The sequence below is a fragment of the Podarcis cretensis genome (assembly GCF_951804945.1).
Source record: "Podarcis cretensis genome assembly, chromosome: Z".
Lineage (NCBI taxonomy): Eukaryota > Metazoa > Chordata > Lepidosauria > Squamata > Lacertidae > Podarcis > Podarcis cretensis.
The window spans coordinates 28,648,602-28,674,732 of record NC_137184.1 but is presented as its reverse complement, the minus strand read 5'-3'; the positions used below and the strand labels follow the sequence as shown (position 1 = coordinate 28,674,732).

At 45.0% G+C, this 26,131-nt stretch overlaps 1 protein-coding gene and 1 long non-coding RNA gene across 5 annotated transcripts; one reads left to right on the top strand and one right to left on the bottom strand.

The window, feature by feature from the left end:
* Positions 1 to 296: 296 nt before the first annotated feature.
* Positions 297 to 17,295, bottom strand: TENT5D (terminal nucleotidyltransferase 5D). 4 transcript variants are annotated; one of them, XM_079962600.1, is made up of 5 exons: positions 16,971 to 17,295; positions 13,803 to 13,946; positions 9,854 to 9,979; positions 7,641 to 7,777; positions 297 to 1,590 (listed from the first exon to the last, which is right to left on the bottom strand). In XM_079962600.1, the coding sequence occupies exons 4-5, from the start codon at positions 7,733 to 7,735 to the stop codon at positions 396 to 398; spliced, it is 1,290 nt and encodes a 429-aa protein (XP_079818726.1). In that variant the 5' UTR covers positions 7,736 to 7,777; positions 9,854 to 9,979; positions 13,803 to 13,946; positions 16,971 to 17,295; the 3' UTR covers positions 297 to 395. The 4 variants fall into 4 exon arrangements, with proteins under 4 accessions (XP_079818726.1, XP_079818725.1, XP_079818727.1 ...); XM_079962599.1 differs by lacking the exon at positions 13,803 to 13,946; XM_079962601.1 differs by lacking the exons at positions 13,803 to 13,946; positions 16,971 to 17,295 and adding an exon at positions 13,408 to 13,431.
* Positions 17,296 to 24,975: 7,680 nt separating this feature from the next.
* On the top strand, positions 24,976 to 26,127 carry LOC307208376. Its single transcript, XR_013835126.1, has 2 exons — positions 24,976 to 25,082; positions 25,758 to 26,127. It is a non-coding gene; the product is annotated as an uncharacterized lncRNA (long non-coding RNA).
* The last annotated feature ends 4 nt before the right edge of the window (positions 26,128 to 26,131 follow it).

The following is a 26,131-nucleotide window of genomic DNA, read 5'->3' as shown; positions in this document are numbered from 1 at the left end:
CAAACTTTTGCATTTCGGTCCAGGCACACAACATTAGTCTCAGTGCTTGTGCCATTTGTAAGACACTATTGCTTGGTTGGCAACGTTGGTGGTCTGGCCAAATTGCTGCAAAACAGAGAGAAACATGAGGGTGCACATAAACTGTTTTAGGAAACTTGCTGAGAATCTCACATGAACTCCAGCACACAGTTCATTCAATATGTAGGACAATATTTCAGTAGCAGGCCAATGTTTGGAAAACATGCACAGACTCACCCCAAAAAAAGATGTCCTGAAAATCAAAAGTGATAGGAAAATTTGCTTTAACATGGGCTTTATTTTGAAGAGCCCTCAGGGGAATGGGGGGCTAGGGAAAGGTTGGTCAATGATGTAAGGCAATGAGGTTTTGTGGTTGGCTACACCATGCCACTCTGCATGGGAATGTGAAAGGAATAGGGCTGGTAGATAATGGGTGGCTGTCTAGGAGCAATATAGTAATTGCTGAAGTTCCTGTCGCTGATGTAGGGAGCAGGTTGATAGTAGCATGTTACATTGGCTGCATTGGGAATGATATTCTGCTCTCCAAGCACTTTGAGAGCCAAGATGGTAATCATGTTCAGTGTCTGCCTTCGCTCGTGTCCCATAAGGCAGACCGTGCTCTCGTCCACAACCCCACGCAGAGTCATCAGGTAGTCGTACTTGCTCTTCCCTTCCCCAATGAAGTGATTGCGCAAGTATGACTCAATCTTCCGCTGCTGCTCTGTTACATCAGGGAAATCAATGAAGAATCTAGAACACATGTAACGTTCCAGTGATTTAATTTCTGCCTCATTTACTGGCTTAAAATCCCGAACCAGAAGGTTGCTATATTTCAAAAGGCCTCCACCACGGATCTCTTCGGGTTTTTTTGTGGCAATCAGTTTGTACTTCAGGTGCTCCATGGCCTCATCGAAGTCTCCATACATGCTTTCAGCAATGATGGACAAATTAGAATCTTCTGACAGCTCACCATCCGCATTGCTATAGACATCTAACACAGGATTGAGGATTATCTGAAAGGAATCAACACTGAACTCAAACTGCCGTCGGAGAGAGTTGACAAATTTAAGCTCAACATTCTTCCCACTGTTGTTTGTCAAGGAGATAAGACTCCAGCGATCATAATCTGTAGACACTTTCACCATCTTCTGCACATAGGCATCCTTCATTGTCTTTGCTGTGATCTTTTCTTTGTTGACACCTTTTGGTAAGAAGTCTAAAATGCAATTAAGGACAGACTCCTTCACAACCTGAAATTGATGCTCATTTCGAAGCTCAGCAGAAAAAATGATATCCAGGTCCTTGTAGCTGGGACCATTTTGTTTTAAAAGGATGTGGCTTGCTGTGGAGCCATTCAGGCGTATGTCTTGGACAGCGATCTGATTTTTGATCAGCTGCTCCTTGACGGCACAAATGATGTATTTTGGCTTCACCTCCAACGTCGGGAAATTCCCTCTGCCATGAATGGGGATCACCTCACTTAACACTTGATCCAGTATTTTAATCTGATCCCAAGTGAGAAAACTGAATCTTGGATCTAAATCCTCAGTCATCATGAAATCAGCTGGTAAACTAAGAGGAAAACACAAAGGAAGAAGTCAGAGACATCTTAAAAAGCAGTGACAGATCAAGCACTTCAATGACATGACAAATAGCACAGGAATTGATTGATTGCCCCACCTCGGGTTTGGAAGGAAGTCCTACACACCCAATCTAATTGGCTAGAGAGGGGTTCCTTCATTCATGTATTCAGTAGTTACATTGGAAGAGGGGCGATAGAATCATGCCTTATGGCCATAAACCTTGACCCCAAAATTACTGCTCACTATGTGTGTGTTAAGGCTGTCCTTGTTAAAGCTATCACTGAACGTGCAGTTCACAGAGGTACCAACAGTGGACAAAATCCTACTCTTCACTCATAAATACAATGGTTGTGTGGCGGGAAACATAACAAGAGCCCTCCTGGATCAGACCAATGGTTCACCTAGTACAGCAACCCATCCTCACAGTGGCCAATCAAACCTATGGGAAGCTCAAAAGCAAGATCTTAATGCAGCAGCACACTGCCCACTTGTGATTCCCAGCAATGGGCATAGACAGGCATACCAACAGTGGAGATACATCATAACCATCATGGCTAGTATTAGGAGCTTGTATTATTATTTTTTGCTACAGTAGATAGGTAGGTAGGTAGATCTATCTATCTATCTCAGCCATCAAAAAGTGTGTGTATCAAGGGGGGAAATCCAAAAGAATGCCAGGTTTCTAATGCTTCCAACACAACATTGGGAAGGCATTGTTTTCCTGGAGGTTTATTATGGGTTATTGTAAAATTAAGTGCCCCAGTGTTGTGATTTTAAGTATGCACACTATGAATGTAATTAAGGGAAATTACAGTACTGCACAATTAGAGGAAATTACAGTAATTAAGTACACAACCAAATATGGCAAATATGCAAGTAGATTTAAAAATAATAACAAATGTTCTGTAATGTCTATAGCATTGATTATTTACATTCAAGGAATCATCTTGATATTGTGGATCTGTAATCTTTGTGCTCTTGTCCAATAAATTGTCTGTGCTATATTTTTATTTCATTTCATTTCTTAAAAAAAGATTGGCCTGGTTTCCCCTCAAAGAATAAGAAATAAATGTTGCTTAGAGCACTCTTACTCAAAGTGGAAAATAAATTTGCCTTTCTTTATATTTTGTGAACACCTGATTATTGATTGGGGAATGGGAAGCAGGGTGGAGAGGGAGATGACAATGAACAGTAATGACAATTTGGCTTTTTCTAGTATCTTGTACATACCAGTAGATACCCAAAATGGAGTTTTAGGTGAGTAGGAAGGTGCCTAATACTATGTGAGACTATTTGACCATCCAGTCCAGTAGTGTCAACTCTGAAGGGCAGCAACTCTCTAGTGCCTTAGGCAGAAGTAAGTATTTCCTGACACTACCTGCTGATCTGATTAACTGGAACTGTCTGGGACCCAACACGGGTCTCTCTGCATGCAAAGCATGTGATCGACCACTGAGTAACGGCAGTGGTGTTTGATTCCTGTTGGGACTGGTAGGGCATAAGAAAGGGAGACCAACAAGAGATGGACAAGAGCCAGAGCCAATGACAGGTGGAGCCCACTAATTCTAGTTTTGTTCTCATCCTCTTCCCTGCTTAGTTTTACAAAGGGCAACACTGAGCTGCAGAAGGATCAAGCTGACACGAAGGGATTATCACCTCAGTTGTTGTAAGAAAGAAGGCAGGCAGGTGGGGGTAGGCAGAGGACATACTAAGACTGATATAGCAGTACCCTATTTGCCCCAAAAGACCAGCGTCCAATGAGCGGTAGCCTTCTTCCCTCACAGCACATATTTATCAAGTAATTTAAAATTATTTTTATATTTATATATAAAAATTATATTTATTTTTGTGGTGTTTTTGGAATAGGAGTTTATGGTGAGGCATCTCAATACAATCTAAAGCCTTGCAGAACTGTGTCTGACTCAGATGTCTTTGTAGTGGAGCAGTGAAGCAATACCCTGTATGGTGGGGGGGAAAGAGACAAACTTGCACAAAGATACAATGATATTGGGTTATAACCAACTAAGTTCTGCTCAGGGTAGATCCACTGAACTTCTCATTTTCAATAGACTTGTTGAAATTAATCAACTGAAATTAGCCATGAACATTGATTTCAATGTGTCTATCCTGAGTAGGACTAGCATTGGACACAACCTACAGTTATTTCATAGCACACCCAAGCTCAGATACCTTGCAGCTTGCATAGTAGTCTTGTTTCAGGCTGATGTGAATCAGCAATTACTCTTTGGAGGTGGAGTGAAGTGGATTCAAAGGTGCTTGCTACTACAGTGGTACCTCGGGTTAAGTACTTAATTCGTTCCGGAGGTCCATACTTAACCTGAAACTGTTCTTAACCTGAAGCACCATTTTAGCTAATGGGGCCTCCTGCTGCCACGGCGCTGCCGGAGCATGATTTCTGTTCTCATCCTGAAGCAAAGTTCTTAACCTGAAGCAATATTTCTGGGCTAGTGGAGTCTGTAACCTGAAGCGTATATAACCTGAAGCGTATGTAACCCAAAGTACCACTGTATAAGGAACTCAGAGCATCTCCATGGGTGGAAGATCAGAAGAGCTCAGAAGACATCAACTGACTCTATTTGGCTGTCCTTCTCTCCCTTAGGACGTATCCCTAATTGTATCAAATAGGTATCCTTGCACATGAAAAATTATTTCTCCCTGCCCCACATTATCATCTTTATATTCTTTTTCTAAATTAAATAACTTAGGCACCTAGTTCAAGATTTTGTTTCTGAAATTAAGTTGTGCCTTAGAATGGCTCGTCTCTAGCAAGAAAACAGAGATGAGGAAGAGTGGAGATGACATATAGAGAGAGACACCTGGAAAAGGTGTTTTGCTGCCATGGAAACCCAATATAATGGGTGCATGGCATGAAGTGTTAGGCCTACAGAGATGCAATCTTCATGTTGCCTTGCAAGTTAGACAGTGCAGAAGCACCTGGCAAACTAGCTGGCTAGTTCTAGCAAACATTGGTTTTGTGCCAACAAAAATTAAGGGTATTCTCTCTCCCTGCCTACTGAAACCCACACTGATACTTTCTTTAACAAACCAATATTTATACCGTATTTTTTGCTCTATAAGACGCACCAGACCACAAGACGCACCTAGTTTTTGGAGGAGGAAAACAAGAAAAAAATTATTCTGAATCTCAGAAGCCAGAACAGCAAGAGGGATTGCTGCTTTCACTGCGCAGCGATCCCTCTTGTTGTTCTGGCTTCTGGGATAGCTATGCAGCCTGCCTTCACTCCATAAGATGCACACACATTTCCCCTTACTTTTTAGGAGGGAAAAAGTGAGTCTTATAGAGCAAAAAATACGGTAATTCTAAATGTTATGGGTGTAGCCTAAATTTGGAGAGATGTAGAGAAGCTCAGGTGAATTTGAAACATCTAGTCTAATCAGTGGTGACTAATGGCCATTGGGGCTGGTGGTAGGCTTCAGGCAGGGGGGCTCAACAGTAGGAGGAGCCAGAGCCAATGACATAGCCTAGTCTCCTCTCTACCATGTTCTATAACAGCAGCACTTAGACTATAGGCTGATAACCAGTGGGCAAGAAGGCAGGCAGATGCAGTAGGCTGAGGGTGTTTTGGAGCTAGTGGGGTAATCCCTCATTCAGTCTATATGAACCAGCCTCCACTAGGTTCAATGCAAGAGACAAAAATTAGCTTGCACTCTGAAGTGGATTTGAGAAATAAAGTTCCTATGCTCAATAAGATTTACTGCTGAGTAAGCTGCAGGTTAAACCACAGAGCCTAGGACTTGCCAGTCAGAAGGTCGGTGGTTCGAATCCCCACGACGGCGTGAGCTCCTGTTGCTCGGTCCCTGCTCCTGCCAACCTGGCAGTTCGAAAGCATGTCAAAGTGCAAGTAGATAAATAGGTACCACTCTGGCAGGAAGGTAAACGGTGTTCTGTGCGCTGCTCTGGTTCTCCAGAAGTGGCTTAGTCATGCTGGCCACATGACCTGGAAGCTGTACGCCGGCTCTCTTGGCCAATAAAGCGAGATGAGCGCCGCAACCCCAGAGTCGGTCACGACTGGACCTAATGGTCAGGGGTCCCTTTACCTTTTAAGAACATTTAGGACCACATTGTCCCTAGCTTTCCTAGTCATTTAAGAATATTACAATTCCAGAATCCTCCAGCTAAAATATCCCCAATATGTCTGAACAATTAAAAATAAAATAAATACAAATTTAAGAAAATCATCCACTTTGCTATTTGGAAGAGTCCTCTGGAATATGTTAAATGCCTCTTGATGTAGTGACTGAAGATACCTGGAATGCACCATATGAATCATGATGTGCTCAAATACTCTTAGGCAATTGTGTCTATGATTGCAAGAAAGATTTGGGCTCATTATGATTCATATGAGTCATTCTAGGCAGCTTCAAGCATCGCATCAAGAGATGCTTCTGAAGAGTGGGCATTGTGAGCTGCCTTGAAGTAGCATACAAATGCTCCTAAATGATTAAACACATTTCAGGATTTGCCAGGGAATCTCCAATCCTACCTCAACAGGCCAGCTTTGATGGTGGGCAGTGACTGGCAGGTGAGTTGCCCTTCCTGCCTTCCAAAGTACCTTGTGCAGCAGTTTTCAAGCACTTGGAAATGACAGTGCAAGGGCTTTGCCAATCCCATGCAAAGTACTGAACAGTACTGTTTTCTGCAGGGATACAGTTGCACAATCAAGTTCTGCCTGGGGAACTCAGATGCACAGCTGATCTAGCACATTTCAACTCACCACCCATCAGCTGTTGAGAGGTGAATTCAAATCTACTTTCTGCATGATGCAGGGCCACATTTGCCCATGGACCAGAGTTTACTGCATCTAATTCATGCCAGGACACATGATCCTATAATGGACCTAACAAATTTAAGTATTGACAATGCCACAGGGCTACCATCCATCGGTTCTACCTGCATCACTCTTAATGTGGTGCCTCAAATGCTCCCTGGCAGTTTACCTGGTAGAAGTGGGGCATGTGAATACATTGCCATGCGCCAAACTTCACACAAAAAGACCCTTGGCCCTCACCACATCACATGAGCCAGGGTGTAAGAAATGAAAGCAGGCTAGAGCCAATCTCTTTTAATCATGGGCTTTGAAGACATGCTCCATTAAGCTAATTTCAACATACGTACTGCGGTTGTTTGTTTACTCTCTTATCTCATGGTAGTACATGGACTGCTGCTGCAAGCTTTCCATGCCATTATCGTCCTATATCTCTTACAAGACTCATGGTAACCAAAAACCATATGCCCCTAACCTACCTGATGGGGGGCAGGAAGAAGAGAGAAAAAGAGTCAGCTGCTTGGAAGCCAATGGTCTTGGGGAAATACGCAATATTGATTCTCTACCATCTGAAACAAGCATTAGCCAGGTTGTTAGCCTGAACAGAAGGCCACTAGGTAGCTATCCAAGTCCTGGTTATAACTTCATCTATGGCAGGGTGGAGAACCTTGGGCCCCAAGGGCCAAATGCAGCCTTCTAGGGCTCTCTGTCTGGTCCTCTCCACAGGCTACACCCTTCACGCGCCCTGCCCTCCTTGAGTGTTTGTTGCCTGGCTTGAATGTGTCCCTGAACCCTGATAATGCTCCTTGGTGGCAGATAGAGAGAGTTGTGTGATAGTAAGTATAGAAGCTAGCCTACCATATAAGGGGGAAAATATTACATTAATTGCTTTTCCCCACCCACCACTGGCATGTGGCCCTCAGAAGGTTGCCCAGAAGGGACCGTGGCCCTCTAGCTGAAATATATTCTGTACCCCTGAGCTGTGGCTAGAATCACACGGACATTTACCAGGAGCAAGGCCCTCTCTTGCAGTTCCTTGATTATGGAATGCTGCTCCCAAAATACATTCACCAGGCGCCACCATTAGCATTGTTTAGGTACCAGGTTAAAGCTGGTTTACATTGGCAAATATTTTGATGGTATTTTAACTCTCCTGTCTTCTGGATTTTTATATACTATTCTAATTGTAACCAGGGCCATACCTGTGTGTTAGATAGAGCACATATTTTACCTGCAGGAGTTCCCAGGCCTCTCCAGGTTAGTAGATTTGGTAGTTGATGATGCAGCGAGTGATGGAAAAGACCTCTGTCCCTGGAGAACTTGCATTGCCACTGCTACTCGGGATAGACAGTACTTGGTGGGATGGATCTGGTATGAGATAACTTCTCCAGTCAGTGCATTTTTTTTTTATTTAACTGTATTTTTGTAGCCTTTAAAAATGCATTTAAGTTGCCTTAAATATTACAGCGTCTTCCACACAAACTGGTTTTGAGCAATATTAATGGGGAACATTAATACTAAGCCTTGTTTAGTATATTAAGCAGCCTTATTTAAGAGTTGCATTGAACTCAGCAGTACTTACTTCTGGGTAAACTAGCACTTCCCACCCACTTCAGAAGAAATGTGAAGCAAATAGCACCAAGCCATCAAGTTACATGGTGATGGCCAGACCCAACCAAACTAAAACATCAGTATCTACAAAACATGACTGCTCATAAAAACATAGCTAAGCACTGGACAAAATTTGTCCATACTGTTTCTGAGGCCCCTCCCATCTGATTCTGAACCCTTTTTCACACAGTTGAAATCTGGGAATATTTATTCCTAACAGCCTCATATCTGTTGTTGTTTGGGAAGTATAAGGAACAACAACATAAAAAGCGTGCTTCAGTTTCAAAATCAGTGGTTCAAATCACTGGTGCTTTGATAGGCTCAGCCCACCATCTTGATTTAAAATGGCATCCAGTTCTATCCAAATATAAATTTACTCCTTGAGCTCAGGAACCACCATGAAAAATTTAGCTATAATATTTTAAGAGGTGTCCAAATGCAAACAACTTTCCAAAATACATAGTAGACATGGAGGGAGAGCAGAAATGCCCTTGCTATTCTGATTCCTGTCCTGACTTCCACATATTGTTTATTTCTGAATGGAGTCTACACATGTGCAGATTAAAGTGCAGCTGTTCACCCCATGATGGGGAACCTTATAGAGCATCAAATTGCACCTACCACTTCCTCAGGCTCTATGCACAATGGAGTGGTCAATGCGTAGAGATCAGGAGTAGAGACAAAAGGTGTGTCCTCACTCCTGTTCTATGTGTTTTTCTTTATGTTATTAGTCTGCATTCTGATGTTCCAGAGGGTAGGACCCAAACCAATGAATTCAAAATACAAGAAAGGCAATTCCAGGTAAATGTGAGGAAGAACTTTCTGGTGGTAAGAGCTGTTCAACAGTGGAACAGACCTCTTCAGAAGGTGATGGACTCTCCTTCCTTGGAGATTTTTAAGCAGAAGTTGGATGGCCGTATGTCAGCTGTGATTCCTGCATTACAGTGGGGGTGGGGTGGGGATGTTGTACTAGGTGATCCTTTGAGTACCTTCCAACTCTTCAATTCTATGATTCTATGATTCTATGTTGAGTAGTCCCATATTTCAATAATCAGAAAAGGGCTCTTGAGGACTAGGTAACTGCTCTTTTTAAATAAATAAAAATAGGCCAATTTTTTAGCATTCAATGATCTCTACAACAGAGGCCATGTTCTCCCCAACCTACCTTCCTAGTACCCAATAATGACATTCATATAATACAAAGTGCTATTGTGCTTGAGTGCATTGTGTAGAACAGGGCTGGCTATTGTTTCTAAGCCCAGGGAGCACATTGCTAGGCACCCACCTCTCTGAGGGCCATATTCTAGCAGTGGGAGTAACCAGCGTATGCATACACACACTATACTTTCAGACCACATACACCCACCACATATGCCCCCCTCTCACACACATGTACACATGCATATGCACACACCCATAAACACACACCATTTCCAGCTCTCCCCACTCCAAATCTGTGGTGGCCTTTAACTTTGCACAGATCATGCTCTGAAAAGTAAGAGGTAGTATTTCCAGCCTGACATACACCCCCCCCTCCAGTATTGCTAGCTGGGGGGGGGGGTCAAATTTATCAAGCTCCTATTGAGACACCTGTTGGTTGATGAGCTTTGTTCAGATGTGTCCTCTGCCCCAAAAGACAGAAAGAAGGTGGGATTAGCTTGGGGTAGAAATAATATACCTGAACATTTCTTCCTGATGAAACCCAGAAAGCTTTCACACTATTATCTAACTTACAGTTGGGCTTCCGTATACTGTATATTTTCTACCTCCTATTGCAAGAGCTTAACTTTCTTAGCAGAGTCTCCACTGAGAAATAAACAGATTCAAACTTACGATAGCTGGATTTTTTGCCAAGTATGCACTGCCGAAGAGTCAATGTGATGAATCACTGGATCCTTTGGCAAAAATATGAAATGCACATCTTGTCACTGATGAAAACGTGAACCTCCCAATGAAATGCTGTGGGATAAGAACAAACAGTAACATGGCTTTTTGAAACCTGAGTAGTCAACCTGCTGTACTAAGTTATGGACAAGTTTCTAACCTTGCATTCATGACATTGCCCTTCAAAGACATAGGTGAGATCAGTGATTTGTCAAACACAAGTGTTTGGGGGTAAACTACAGCCCCCGGGATTCTTTGGGGGAAGCCATGCGCTTGAAATGTGTGTTAAATGTTATGTTGGGCAAATGACTTAAACTTGGCCCCATCTGCACTATACATCTAAAGCCATATCATACCATCCTAACAGTCATGGCTTCCTCTGTTGTAACCTCCAGGCACATCTTCCAACATTCCTCTGATGAAGATCAGAGCACGTGTCTTTTGGTGCCATGCTCTCACATGAATCAGCTGACTTGCGTGAGGGAGCAGCAGCACTGCAAGTGCCAGCGTCAACTGCTAGCGCCAGCTCATCCTCCTCCCTGAGCTTGGTGGCGGCAACACTAGAGGAGCAAAATGGGACATTCCAGGATCAAATCAGAAGCTGGGATGGCTTCTGTAATTCTGGGGATGTCCTGGAACAATCGGAACACTTGAAGGGGATGTCTGTGTATGGTGATTATTAACAGCCACATTGTTACTGACGTGGTCTTGTGAATAAGTCCTAACTGTTGCTTGGCAGATGGGAGTTTCACATTTAAGCTTTGTAGTGATTTAGCATGGTCATTAAGAAAGCTGAGCCACACCTTCACGCAGAAGCAACTGGCAATGGCATTCAGCAAATCTTATTTATGCTACAGGTGGGAAAGGCTTGCAATGCATATTGAAGCAAAGCTCCTCACTTTGGCCCCATCCATCATTCTCTCCTCGTCTTTCAGCAGCATGGTAATAACGTCAGCAGTGACATTTCAATCCATTCTAGCCATAGGAAAAAGTAGCAGCATTGTGATTTTTCAGTTCTAGCAGTTATCCTCTTTCCTAATGCAACAGCCTTTGAAGCAACACCAGCAGACAGTGGTGCAGTTAGGTGACTTTGGACTGTAGACTTAATTGTATTGAGATGTATCCTTTAGGTGGCAATATGCTCTATTTCAGTTACTTGAAAATGTAGAAAGCTGGTCCTGCTGTGTTTAAGGGCTGCCCTGCTCATTCTGTTCTGAAGTCCTACCCTGATGGCAACATTGCTTGCACAACTAACTTTATGTGTGGCTGTAATAAGACCAGAAAACACTAAGCAGTGCAAACAGGTGTAAAACTTTCTTGTGTCAATCTATCCAGGGTCATTAACTGTCAGCAAGAAGAAGCTGATCATGTTGAGCGAAGGATGTGAAATCAATGGAATCAGGGCTTTCTGCAGAAGCAGCTGGCTTAAGATTCAGAAATCAAACTACAAAGCAGAATTCCTCTGGCAGGATTTGCACGCCCTTAGGTAGAAGGTACCAAAAGACACCCCCAACACCTGTTAAATTTGTTTCACAAAGCAGAATCACCCCAATATATATGTTCCAGAAAACCAAGTGCCTGTACAAAGAGAAGGATCCTTGCATGAGTTTCTAAGAAAGCCACAAATCCAGAATTTCCTGGAAATTGCCGAAATTTTGCCATCAGAAACAGTGTCTGGGTGAGAATCGCTTAAATCTGGACATATGTCAACCCATGTGTTGTAAGTGGGCTCCCCCCCCCCGAATTTCCTTTAAAATAGCTCAACAACTTTATGGCAACTTTACTTAACCCTGTGATAGAAAATGTATATTGTGCCAATGTATGAAGTCTCTTTGTTTGGGGCAGTTCCATTCAAACTTGTTCTATGGGTGCTGACTTACTGCAGTAGAATAAACTAGGGAACTACTGGGTGCCTTATTTTATACTCCCTGGTCTTGTCTTTTATTTAACATCCCTACCTGGGAGACAAACCGCTTTGGTGGACTCCCTTAAAAGTTCTGCATTGCTTCAGGTATGAATCTGTGGTGGGTATCCCCTGGGGAAGGAACAAGGTAAATCTAGGGGCTGCATATTTTTGGGCCACAGGGTGGGCTGGGGGCCTATGCACAGCCCTTCAAATTTTTAAAAATAGCTTTCATAGAGACTAAGCTTTCTGCACAGGCTAAGAAAATATTTCTCTTCATGTCTTGGTGATTTCAGCAGATTGACAGGTGGGTGGCCTTATCTCCCTGCCAGAATGGCCTGCAGGGTTTGAGGGAGGTCAAGATCCAGCCCACCAGCCAGCCACACTTGGTTTCCTACCCCTGCTATGTATGAATAGCCAGCTCATTCAATGAATATGGATATTTTTACGTAGTCAAAAAGGCACCATCCACAGACAACAGAGAGGTACCAGCAGACGCCAGTGAACTCCAAAGTGTGCAGAAGCAGGGACAAAGGGGAGGAAGTAAAGCTCAGTGACCATGGTCATGGGATGCTGGCTGGCTGGTAGAGTGGGCAGTATTTGGTGGAAAGGCATGACTGCTGGACCTCTGAAGCCCTAACAGGAACACAGGCATATTACAACATTTTGTTGCAGATCCCACCACTTTCACTTATAGCCCACCTTCAAGTTCAAGACCATGAATTTCAGAGTCTAACACAAGAGTGGGGAATCTTTTTCAACTAAAGAACTGCAATTCCTTCTAAGGCAACCTTCTGGGGGCCACTTGCAGTGACTGGCAGGGTGAAAGACAAAAGTGGTCAGTGGGATGAATCTTTGCTTTGTACAATAGACTAGTTTCCTCTGTCAGGGCAAGCAGAAGTTGTTATCAGAGTTTTAGGATGTATTCTAGCCAGACAAAAACACTCAGTCAAGGTTAGGAGGTTGGGTGGGAGGGTGGATAGCAGACAGGACCTAGAAATATATCAAGGGTCATACAGAGAGGCCTGGGTCTGAATTTCTCTACCCTGGTCTAGTGTGGAGTCAGATGGAGGTGAAAATTAGTGGACTTCATTTTAATACCGTTGCTTCAGGTAGAAAAGCAATTGCAGTCTGCATTGGCTAGGATGTGGCAATTCACTCGCTGTTTGTGTGTTCAGAAGTCCTGTACTTTCTTGCTTTTGCATTATGACACAAGTTATAAAGCAGAGCCCCCTTCTGAAGCTTCAGAGCAAATTCTGCATCTGAGTTCAGTTTAAACTGTGTTTGCTTTCTAACTGGCTCGGAAACACAACAAAAATAAATACTGCTGTTTAGAGTCAATGTTGCTGTTTTGAACCATAGCTCCTGCTATGGTAAAATAATAAACAGTTAAGAAACAGAAGTGCAGATGAATTCATCAAAGTGACTGCTCTTTTCAGCTTGCTGATTCATTGTAGGCTTTGGGGGCACAGAGACAAGATAAAGACAATTCAAGTCATATAAAAAGAAGGGAAAAATAAAGAACATGGAATAATTTTAGAGGCGGAAACTCTAGCTTGTTTGCCCCTCAGTGCCAAATGTTTATACAGCCTCAACCCACCTGTGGCTGTAAGGGGAAATTATTCCAACATCTCTCTCCAGCTTCTAACAGCTTCTCAGAGAACCAAATCATTTTGACCAATGATTCATTTATGAAAATTTATTGTCATCAAAGCACCATGGGGAGAATTGGCACGACAAACTTGAAAGGACTGAAAGAAGCACATTGGGATGGCTAAAATAAGAAAAATGGGAGAGAGGGTGGCAGGAGAAAGTTGACCCTGTGGATAGGAAGTTATTGAAGAATTAGTGCTAGAAATCTGAGTTTACAGTGCAAGTTGAATAAGTGAAAGGCAAATGTACTGCCTTGACTTCTGCTCATAAAACCATTTATTTCACACACACACCCCCAGACATCCACTACAGAGAAAATAAATGTAAGGGTGGGCCACCTACTTTAAAGGACAATAGTGGCAATGGATGCTATAGAAAGTGCTCTTGAACCTTGGATTCCCAAAGGTCTAAAACTCCTATCATCCCCAGCAAGCTTAATTGATGGTCAGGGGTGATGGGAGTTGAAGACCAACAGCATCTGAAGACCTAAGGTTGAATAATTATGTCAACTCTAGAAGCAAATGCCCCTGTTTTTCACTGCTTACACACTTGCATGCACCCCCCCCCCATGATATAAGGATTCAGTAGCCTTCCTAGTATCACGTAACACAAGTGAAATTCTAGGGCAGAAAAGGGGTTGGTCAGATCTCTCTAGCATCCGAAACTATTCAGAGCTTGGAAATACTTTTCTAAAGAGACCCAGGGATCTTAGCAGACTAACTTGGCCAAAAGCACCAGTGCTAAATGCACATGCTTAATATCTGCAAGGTGCTAGTCTCAATTTCAGTGAAGTAGAGGGGCTGGGAAAGACATCTTCCTGAGAGACATTGAAGAACTTCTGCCGAGTATATTGATTGATTGATTGCATTTACATCCTATCTTTTTGTCCAAGGAGCTAAAGGTGGCATACCTGGTTCTCCCCCTCCTCATTTCATCCACAGAAGAACCCTGTGAGTTGGGTTAGGCTGAGAGGCAGTGACAGGCTCAACATCACCCAGTGAGCTTCGTGGCTGAATGGGAATTTGTACCTCCATTTCCCAGGGCTTTCTCCAACAGTCTAACCACTACACCATAAAAGGTAAAGGTAAAGGTACCCCTGCCCGTACGGGCCAGTCTTGACAGACTCTGGGGTTGTGCGCCCATCTCACTTAAGAGGCCAGGGGCCAGCGCTGTCCGGAGACACTTCCGGGTCACGTGGCTAGCGTGACATCGCTGCTCTGGCGAGCCAGAGCCGCACACGGAAACGCCGTTTACCTTCCCGCTGGTAAGCGGTCCCTATTTATCTACTTGCACCCGGAGGTGCTTTCGAACTGCTAGGTTGGCAGGCGCTGGGACCGAGCAGCGGAAGCGCACCCCACCGCAGGGATTCGAACCGCCGACCTTTCGATCGGCAAGCCCTAGGCGTTGAGGCTTTAACCCATAGCGCCACCTGCGTCCCAACCACTACACCATACTGACACTCTAATAGTAAATGACCATGGACTAAATGGACTAATGATCTGACTTTGCATATATAAAGGGGTTTTGCAGGTTCAATAAAATGAGTCTACAATCCATTGATGAATCCAAATGTATCTTGAGAAGTCTCATAATCCAAAACTCAACAGGTTCCTAGTTAGTCCCAGGGACGAATAATGTCATAGCAGTCACCATTTTATATACTTACAAATATGCAGATTTCTTTTAAACTAAAGGTAGTCCGTGGACTTTTAGAATGTATAGTGCTTTAGAAGCCATTTAGCAAAAGGGAACATATATTTGCCAAGGGACTATATATGAGGCTCAAGAAGTGTACAGCATCCAGAAAGACTGGAGAATATAATGGTTGTTAGTTTGGTAGGGTTGCTATATTCTGAAGATCAAAAAGAGGATGCTATGACAGCTATTCAAAGCCAATAAATGCAATTTGTCTCAAATTGTACCCCTGAAAAAGAGGACATGTCCTGGAAAAAGAGGACACATGACAACCCTAATTTGGGGTCTTATATAAAGCTCAGGGGCTCTACATGGACAGAAACCTTTTATGCAAAGCCATGTCCAGGGATTTTGTATAACTCTTTAAGAGAATGACATTTACCTACACAATATAGCTTTCCCAAAACCATGTAGAAAACTTCAGAACATAATTCATGAAATCAATATGCAAAGGGCAGATCTTCTGTAGCATCGAGAGTTCCCACAGAAAATGTAAAACTCCTATAGTATCCAAAGCACGCGAGCAAGAGGGAGAAAGAGTGCTTATATATACCACTTAAAGATTATACAGCATGCCTAGTCTTTCAACATGTGCACAACTCTGTAGCTCAGATGGTCTTTTATAGCACTTATACATGACTCAAGGATTCTTTAGCCCACATGCACATCTTGCAAAGGATCTATAATAGTATTTAGGAAGTCCTGTAGTCTGGAGACCTTCTAAAGTTATGAACATTTTTACTCAAAAGCAGACTTTAAATGAATGGGGGGGGGGCGACCTACATGACGCTGACACAAAAACCTTGCACATAGACTATGTAAAATAACGAATGTTTACTACCCCCCCTCTCTCTTCCCCGTTCTATCCCCCCAACCTCTCTTCTCCCCGAACCTCATACTGTCTAACATTAGTGTCTAACATTGAATGTAAACGATCCACAGAAAGGACTCTATCAACTGAAAGCAGAGACACTGTATGTACTTTCGTTACCCAAGAAAAACTTCAATAAAAACATTTTTTTAAAAGCAGACTTCATAGAACATCCAGTTAGCATATATCAGCCCCTATTCTTTAAACCAAAAAGTCAACCCCGGATAGTTTCTAAGGACGCTCTAGAAAGTCCGAAAGATACCGGGGATCTCAGACACTACACAGAACCCAGGGATTCTTTACACTTAGTAAAGAATTGCACAACCTACGGCTTCAACTCCTTCCCTCTTCCCTTTTCCATGTTATATGCTACGGATGAAATTCCCATGTTCAAAGACAGCATCCCTCAGTTTTCCATTTTCGGGGGATGAGGACAAAACAACAGAAGTTAGACACTTCCAACACACGCTTCCTTGCAACCAACGGAAAACCAATGGAACTCGGCTAGAAAACAATGCGACTCACTGGAACTTGAGCATCTCCCAACACTTTTATAGGCTGCGGCCAAAGGTCTTACAGCAGTCGGCAAAAGTGATATATGCTCAGTCAAACAATTGCTGGGCTGCTAAACCTCAAGGAGGTTCATCCAAGCCCCAAAAACAACCGAATGCACGGACGCGCTGTCCTCCGTCTCTATAGAACTATATGCAGAACTACGTCCAAAAGACCCTATGTGAGGGTATAGTTTCTAGGTTCCTTACGCTCTAGTGTTATTCTGAATGCCACGCACATTTATGCGGGTGACAACAACGAACGACCACAACGAACAACCTGGAGCGCCAGAGGCAACTCCAGAAATATATGCCTCTGAGCTACCTTAAAAGAAACCCCTTCGTGTAGACCTTTGCCTTGCCTCGGCTTCCTTGCCTCGGTCAAGCACTTACCAAGTTGGCCTCGTGGAAGCGGTAGATCCTGGTCCCTCTCTCCCCCTCAGCGTCCCTCAAGCCTGCAGGCGAGAGAATGGCAAGGCGCACCCCTCACAGCCCTTGTCCTCCCTCCGTTTCCCTTCGGGGATGGATCAGCTGGAGCTTGTGAGGGCGCCAGGGGGAGAGATAAGTCCACAAGGGCTCCGCCTCCCGCCAGTCCCCCTCGGAGCCAAGGGGGGGAGGGAAGCCCGAAATCAGGGAACGGGAGGGGAGGGAGGGGGGAAAGAAGAGCGGAGACTCGGCGCCGAGGCTGCTGTCCGCGGCCACGGCGGTGCTGAAATGCGCCCCGTGCCTCTCCCCTGGCTCAGCCGTTGTAGCGTAAAAGAGTGGTCATGGCAACTCCGCGTCACACAGTTTGAGGTGCGGCTGCCTGATGGGTCTTCCTCCTTGCTGTGTGCCCGTGGGAGGCGGCAGACAGAGTCCGTGGGCGTTAGGACACCCGACCCCCCACCGCAGGGAAGGGGGAAGCCCAGCGATCCGCCTGGTTAGTTAGCCTGTCAGTTTCTGCCTGGTTAATTTCACTCCCGTCTAAGGCTTCCCTTCTCATCAGAGACCCCACTTCTCTTCTTCTTCTTTTTTTAAAAAACTGCCGGCATTTTAAAAAAAGGGGGGGACCAATGGTTTTTCTTTCTTTCAAAGGATTCCCAGTTCTACGAGAAAGGGCTCAGCTTGAAGCAGGACATCCTGACGCCCCTGCACCTGTTTTCAAGCCATAATTATTGTGGGTTACAGTAAAGAGGAGAGAGAGAGAGAGATTCAGGTCGTATGTGATGTATAATTGCTTTCACCAATGGGCAACTACAGCTAGCCCGTCGAAACTGAGATTCTGAGAAACTTTGCCTAACCCTGGGCCACAGCCTCTGACTAGCCTTATTTTGCATCCTCCTCCAATATATTTGTGGGTGGCGCTGTGGGTTAAACCACAGAGCCTAGGGCTTGCAGATCAGAAGGTCAAATCCCCAGGACGGGGTGAGCTGCCGTTGCTCGATCCCTGCTCCTGCTAATCTAGCAGTTTGAAAGCATGAAGTGCAAGTAGATAAATAGGTACCGCTCAGGCGGGAAGGTAAATGACGTTTCTGTGCACTGCTCTGGTTCTCCAGAAGCGGCTTGGTCATGCTGGCTACATGACCTGGGAGCTGTATGCTGGTTCCCTCGGCCAGTAAATTGAGATGAGCACCGCAACCCCAGAGTTGTCCATGACTAGACCTAACGGTCAGGGGTCTCTTTACCTTTACCAGTATATTTGCCTACCTGGAATGTCTTATCATCTCATAACGCCTTGGAGATGCAGTGTGTGCGTGTTTAGAAACAAGACTACTCAGCAAAGGTAAAATTTGCTTTAGTTGACCATCCTATTTTACCTCTGGTCCTGCCCACCACTGGCAAGTGCCCTACCCCCACCCCAAAAAAGCTATCCAGAAGAGAATGCAGTCCTCAGACTGAAAAAGGTTCCCCATCCATGATCTATTAGAGTGGTACCTCGGGTTACATACACTTCAGGTTACATGCGCTTCAGGTTACACACTCCGCTAACCCAGAAATAATGCTTCAGGTTAAGAACTTTGCTTCAGGATAAGAACATAAATCGGGCTCTGGCAGCGCGGCAGCAGCAGCAGGAGGCCCCATTAGCTAAAGTGGTGCTTCAGGTTAAGAACAGTTTCAGGTTAAGAATGGACCTCCGGAACGAATTAAGTACTTAACCCGAGGTACCACTGTACTAGAAATTGAGGAGAGCTGGTACTTCAAGACTGCCTCATCGATGCGCTTTGTGTCTGAAGCCCATTACCAGCCAGGGACTGGATCACTCCCACGGAGATTGTCTGTGGAAAGGACTGGCACTGTGCTGGTCCCGGGGGGTTACCGTGCGGCATGGTCCGAGGCTGATGCGGGGTCCAAGGTAAGGAGCCGGGCGTGGTCAGGAACTCTGGGAGAGCAGGTCAGGGTGCTGACAGGAACAGGTTTCCAATGATGTTGCTCCCGCAACCTGGGACTAGGCTGACTGGCCTTTATCTCCTCTGAGGCCTAGGGCAGCCCCGGTCCACAGGTGACTCGCCTCTCTTTGTCTGAAGGCAAGCACTCCTCCTGAGAGAACTTAGTTCCCTCTGCCTCTCTGCCCTGAGCCTTTGCAGCTCAGGAGAGGCTGGAGGGTTACTGGACCCAGAGGCAACCTCACCTTCCCCTGACAGGGCTGGGAGAGGAGCACCTGCAGGCACTGAGTCCTCAACCACCTCTGGGGCCAGAGTGGGATCACCTGGTGCCTGCTCCTGAGGATCTAACACAGGTGCAGGCGCTTCAGAATCCAGGCCCTGCCCCAATTCAGCCGGCCCTGGAGGCGGGGACTCCTGTGCAGGCTGGGATTCCTCCGGTTCAGCCTCTGAATCAGATTCCCAGGTCATCACAGGCACAGTGCAATGCTAGAATTCACATCTGCGCATGTCCGTGGCACCGGAAATTGCTTCTGTTCATATCCAGATGCCAAAAATCACGGAAGCAATTTTCGGCATCTGGACTTGCACAGACGTGATTTCCAGTACAGTCATACCTTGGGTTACAGACACTTCAGGTTGCATTTTTTCAGGTTACGGACCGCCAAAACCCGGAAGTACTGGAATGGGTTACTTCTGGGTTTCGGTGGTTGCGCATGCGCAGAAGTGCTAAATCGCACTTTGCGCATGCACAGAAGTGCTGAATCACAACCCGCGTGTGCACAGATGCACCACTGTGGGTTGCGAATGCTGCAGTTGTGAACGTGCATCCCGTACGGATCACATTCGCAACCTGAGCATCCACTGTATCTGCATGTGCGCAGATGCAATTTCCGGTGCTGCTCGGCGAGTCCCTGTGCTATGCCAGTTTAGCACAGCGTGCAGGGGACTCACTGAGCAGGCAGCTCTGTTCAGCTCATGGGCCAGTAAAACGGTCTTCGTGGGCCACATCCAGCCCATGGGCCGCACGTTGCCGACCCCTGCTGTAACCTGAGTAGAGGGTGTGGCTTGAATATGACCTGAGGAAAGTTCTGAAGGCCATGCAGAGAGGACTGGGGGGCTGCATTTGTCCTGAGTCAGGGGTCAGCAAACCTTTTCAGCAGGGGGCCGATCCTCTGTCCCTCAGACCTTGTGGGGGACCAGGCTATATTTTGAAAAAAAGAAAAGAATGAATTCCTATGTCCCACAAATAACCCACAGATGCATTTTAAATAAAAGGACACATTCTACTCATGTAAAAACATGCTGATTCTTGGACCGTCCGCAGGCTGGATTTAGAAGGCAATTGGGCCGGATCCGGCCCCCGGACCTTAGTTTGCCTACCCATGGTCCTGAAAGCCTGAGGTTCCTCAGCAATACTGTAGTCTGTAGGCATTAATGGATCCCAAGGCCAGCTAAGCTGTAGTCACTGAGGCAACTTCTAGAAATATAGAGCTACTCAAACATTTTTATAAGTAAGAAAACTGCCTCCTGATACAGTGGTACCTCGGGTTAGGAACCTAATTTGTTTTGGAGGTCCATTCTTAACCTGAAACTGTTCTTAACCTGAAGCACCACTTTAGCTAATGGGGCCTCCTGCTGCCGCTGCGCCGCCACCATGCGATTTCGGTTCTCATCCTGAAGCAAAGTTCTTAACCGGAGGTACTATTTCTGGGTTAGCAGAGTCTGTAACCTGATGCATCTGTGACCTGAAGCGTCTGTAACCCGAGGTACTACTGTATAAGAATTAGAGACCAAGGGTGCAGATTTTTAAATTTATTTTTAAAATGTTCCAATATTAATTGCATTTAAACTTTGACCAGAATGCATCCATGAATTATTTATGTGTGCCTGCATTTTGTGGCACTCATTCCTCCCCCCTTCACTGCATTCCATCTCTCCTATCTGACCCTGAAAGCGGCGCAAATAATAGGATGTTTTCCTATGTTGTGAGTTAGCACCAGCATCGCCTCAAGAGGTTCCAGGAACAGATACGGGAAAGCCTGGTTGTCTAGACACCTGCAAGATAAGTTGTAGGCCTAGACCACATGTTTTGAAACACACCAAGGAAGTTGATACCAGTGTGAAGTCATGCAACTTTGTATTCTTTGATCTGTAACCTTTCTTTACGTATGTAGAAAGATATTTGGTGTTTTATGACTCTGTTGGTTTCTCTCCCTATGAATCCTTGTTTTAATTCTCCTTGTGGCAGACTTCTTAACTGGCAGTTTAGCTATAACAACCACGTTAAGTTGAGCCCTGACCTATTGCAATAGTTACAATAAACGCTGGTTCCCTCGCTGGATTTGAATTAATTTCCTTGGTTCTGTGTTTTATTTAAAAGATTGTTTCTCACCTGGGTAACAAAAAAAGTGAGGTAGAAGTAAATTCTTACCACACACTCAAGTTCCAGGTTTGTACTTTCCAGGCCTTTCTTTGGGTAACTTAAAACAACCTCAGCAGGAACTTCTTGCAGCCAAAATGGGCCCTCCACCTTACTGACTTTTGAGATTGAAAACTCGGTAAATATTGGCAAGCACATCAGGTATCATGCCCACTTCTTCTTCTGTTATGGATTGAGAATTGATGGGGGGGGGGTGTGTGCAGAATGCATCCTGCCTTCTCTCTCTGCTTACATCTGACTTAAGGTGACAGGAAATAATGAAGGAACTGTGATGCAAGAGGGGTGACGGCTCATATCTCAGGTTAATACTACTGTACTATTGCAATGTTATCAAACACTTCTAATAGGCCAATAGACATTGGGCAGGGAGATGGGGCTTAGGCTAAGGGAGAGATAACACACCCTGCATGCAGGTGGTCCCAGGTCCAGACCCTGGCTTCACCACTTGAACAGATCAGGTAGCAGTGGGTGGGAAAGGCATCTGTCTGAGATCCTGGAGAATCACAGTAGATCAGTGTATTTGAACCTCAGGTCTCCAGTGTGATAGGACTACAACTCCCCCAGTCCCAAGCCAACTTAGTTAATGGTCAGGGATGATGGGCGTTGTTGGTGTCACAGACTAATGCTCTTGAACCTTGGGTCCCCAGATGTTTTTAGACCAATACTCTCACCAATCCTAGCCAGCTATGACACAACAGATGGGCCAGCAAGTGGCCTGCATGTGTGATCTGCATATGTGTGTACTGCATGTGTGGTAAGAACACTTGTGTGCTGTGTACATGCAAGAATGTGGGTTGGCAATACCTACTTTTGCTGTAGCTACACACACTGCTGGCATGTGGTCATCCTCAGAGCACTGCATACCAGAAACTGCCACCACCATGCTGAAAAACATTTAGTATACAATCCATTTGCGATCCTCACTGCCTTAGGCAGCTTCCAGACTTCATTATTAATAATATTTTATTAAAAGAATTTCAGTTATATAAGATAAAGTGTAATAATAATAATAATAATAATAATAATAATAATAATAATAATATAACAAATATATACCCCACCCTCCTCAGCCAGAGCCGGGCTCAGGGCAGCTAACACCAGTAAAATTACAATAAAAACATAATGGGGGGAACCAATTTAAAATACAGGTTAAAAATACAATTTAAAATGCAGCCTCATTTTAATAGATCAAAATCATAAGGGGAGGGAAACATAAGGCTCAGATTGAGTCCAAACCAAAGGCCAGGCGGAACAGCTCTGTCTTGCAGACCCTGCGGAAAGATGTCAAGTTCCGCACAGCCCTAGTCTCTCATGACAGAGCGTTTCACCAAGTTGGGGCCAGTACTAAAAATGCCCTGGTCCTAGTTGAGACCAATCTAACCATCTTGCAACTTGGGACCTCCAAAGTGTTGTCTTTTGTGGACCTTAAGGTCCTCTGCGGGGCATACCAGGAGAGGTGGTCCTGTAGGAACGTGGGTCCTAGGCTGCAAAGGGCTTTAAAGTTCAAAACCAGCACCTTAAACCTGACCCTGTACTCCACCAGGAGCCAGAGCAGCTGGTGTAGCTCTGGATGAATGTGATCCTGTGGCAAGGACCCCATAAGGAGCCTCACCGCGGCATTCTGCACCTGCTGGAGTTTCTGGATCAGCTTCACGGGCAGCCCCGCGTAGAGCGAGTTGCAATAATCAAGCCTGGAGGTGACTGTCACATGGGTCACTGTGGCCAGATCAGGGCAAGAAAGGTAAGGGACCAACTGCTTGATACGGTGGAGATGGAAAAATGTCACCCTTGCTGTGGTTGCAACCTGTGCCTCCATGGAAAGGGAGGTGTTGAAGGTTACACCCAAGCTCTTGACAGAAGAGAGAAAAGAAAGAGAGAGAAAAAAAGTGCAAAGAAAAATAACAAGAAAGAAAGAAAGATATAATGTAACATAAGGTAAAGGTAAAGGTACCCCTGCCCGTACGGGCCAGTCTTGACAGACTCTGGGGTTGTGCGCCCATCTCACTTAAGAGGCCAGGGGCCAGCGCTGTCCGGAGACACTTCCGGGTCACGTGGCCAGCGTGACATCGCTGCTCTGGCCAGAGCCAGAGCCAGAGCTGCACACGGAAACGCCGTTTACCTTCCCGCTGGTAAGCGGTCCCTATTTATCTACTTGCACCTGGAGGTGCTTTCGAACTGCTAGGTTGGCAGGCGCTGGGACCGAGCAGCGGGAGCGCACCCCGCCGCAGGGATTCGAACCGCCGACCTTTCGATCGGCAAGCCCTAGGCGCTGAGGCTTTAACCCACAGCGCCACCTGCATCCCCATAATGTAACATAGTACACTAAATATAATCAGTACACTAAATATAATGATTCCAGACTGTTCCTACTTAGCAGGTGGGACCCACTGCATACTGGCAAGTTCAGACTGTAATTAAAGTGGAGGAGCTATAGCTCAGTAGTAGAACTGCATTGAATGTACTATAGAAGGTCTGAGGTTTAATCAGAATCTCCAGGTAGGGCTAGGAGAGCTGAAACCCTGAATAGTCACTGCCAGCCAATGTAGACAATACTGAGCTTTAAGGACTTGTGGGAGATTAGCAGCCAAACTTAACAAATGTGTACTCTTGTTATAGTTAACATGGAAGAGGCTACTGCTACAGAGCTGTATTGCTGATGGGCAGATGCTCAGACCACAGGAATACAACTGGTAGCAAGGGCTCTGTGTGATGTCATTTTCCCTTCCTTTCCTGGAGAGGAAGGGGCATATAGTACTTTCTGTTCCTCTCTCTTTTCCTTTGACCACTGCTGGATGCAGATGTTTGCTCCAGCTGCCTGAAGCTGGTTATACGGTAAATAAAAGTATTTTGCCTGCATAGTTACTGTGAACCAATGCAAGTAAGTGAATCTTATTTTTAAACTTACTTTACAAGTGTTCCCCGATTCTTTAGCAGTGTAAGAAAAGGGATCCAGCTTACTTCATAGCTGAACTTGCTCAAAACAAGGTTTTATTATTTATTATTTATTGAATTTATATACCACCCTATACCTGAAGGTCTCAGAGCGGTTCACAGCCTAATTCCTATGCTTTTAAGTGCGCTGCCAAGGATGGAATTTTAAAACTCTCTACAACCCATACAAATGGAGGCCTGCAAGATAAATTGAAATTAATATACCCTCTCCTACATACATACAGTGAGGGGGGGAGTATTTGATCCCCTGCTAAATTTTCCCGTTTGCCCTCTGACAAAGAAATGACCAGTCCATAATTGTAATGGTAGGTTTATTGTAGCTGTGAGAGACAGAATAACAACAGGGGAAAAAAACCCCAGAAACCCAGAAGACAAAAATCAGAGATTGATGTGCATTATAATGAGTGAAATAAGTATTTGATCCCTTTGCAAAAGATGACTTAGTACTTGGTGGCAAAACCCTTGTTGGCAATTACAGAGGTCAGACGTTTCTTGTAGGTGGCCACCAGGTTTGCACACATCTCAGGAGGTATTTTGTCCCACTCCTCTTTGCAGAACCTCTACAAAGAGAGGTCAGTAAGATTTCAGTAAGAAGTAAGAAGTCAGTAAGATTTCAAGGCTGATGTGTAGCTACTCGAAACCTTCAGCTCCCTCCATAGATTTTTGATGGGATTAAGGTCTGGAGACTGGCTAGGCCACTTCAGGACCTTAATGTGCTTCTTCTTGAGCCACTCCTTTGTTGCCTTGGCCGTGTGTTTTGGGTCATTGTCATGCTGGAATACCCATCCTCGACCCATTTTCAATACCCTGGCTGAGGGAAGGAGGTGCTCACCCAAGATTTGACGATACATGGTCCTGTCCATCATCCCTTTGATGCAGTGAAGGTGTCCTGTCCCCTTAGCAGAAAAACAACCCCAAAGCATAATATGTCCCTTCCATGTTTGATGGTGGGGATGGTGTTCTTGGTGTCGTAGGCAGCATTCCTCCTCCTCCAAACACGACAAGTTGAGTTGATGCCAAAGAGCTCGATTTTGGTCTCATGTGACCACAACACTTTCACCCAATTCTCCTCTGGATCATTTAGATGTTCATTGGCAAACTGCAGACGGGCCTGTACATGTGCTGTCTTGAGCAAGGGGACCTTGCGGGCTCTGCAAGATCTCAGTCCTTCACGGTGTAGTGTGTTACCACTGTTTTCATGGTGACTATGGTCCCAGCTGCCTTGAGATCATTGACAAGTTCCCCCTGTGTAGTTCTGGGCTGCTTCATCATTGTTCTCATGATCATTGCAACTCCATGAGATGAGATCTTGCATGGAGCCCCAGACTGAGGGAGGTTGACAGTTATTTTGTGTTTCTTCCATTTGTGAATTATTGCACCAACTGTTGTCACCTTCTCACCAAGCTGCTTGGTCTTGTAATCCAGTCCAGCCTTGTGCAGGTTTAGAAGCTTGTCCCTGACATCCTTGGACAGCTCTTTGGTCTTGGTCATGGCAGCTAGTTTGGAATCTGTTGGATTGATTGCTTCTGTTGACAGGTGTCCTTTGTACAGGTACTGTAACGAGCTGGGATTACAGGTAAGACCTCTCCCTTACAGCAGGTGCTTCTAATCTCAGCTCGTTACATACAGTGAAGATACCAGGTAGCCTGACATCTGGCTGGTTGATAGGGGATCAAATACTTATTTCACTCATTATAATGCACATCAATCTCTGACTTTTATCTTCTGGGTTTCTGGAGGTTTTCCTGTTGTTATTCTGTCTCTCACAGCTACAATAAACCTACCATTAAAATTATGGA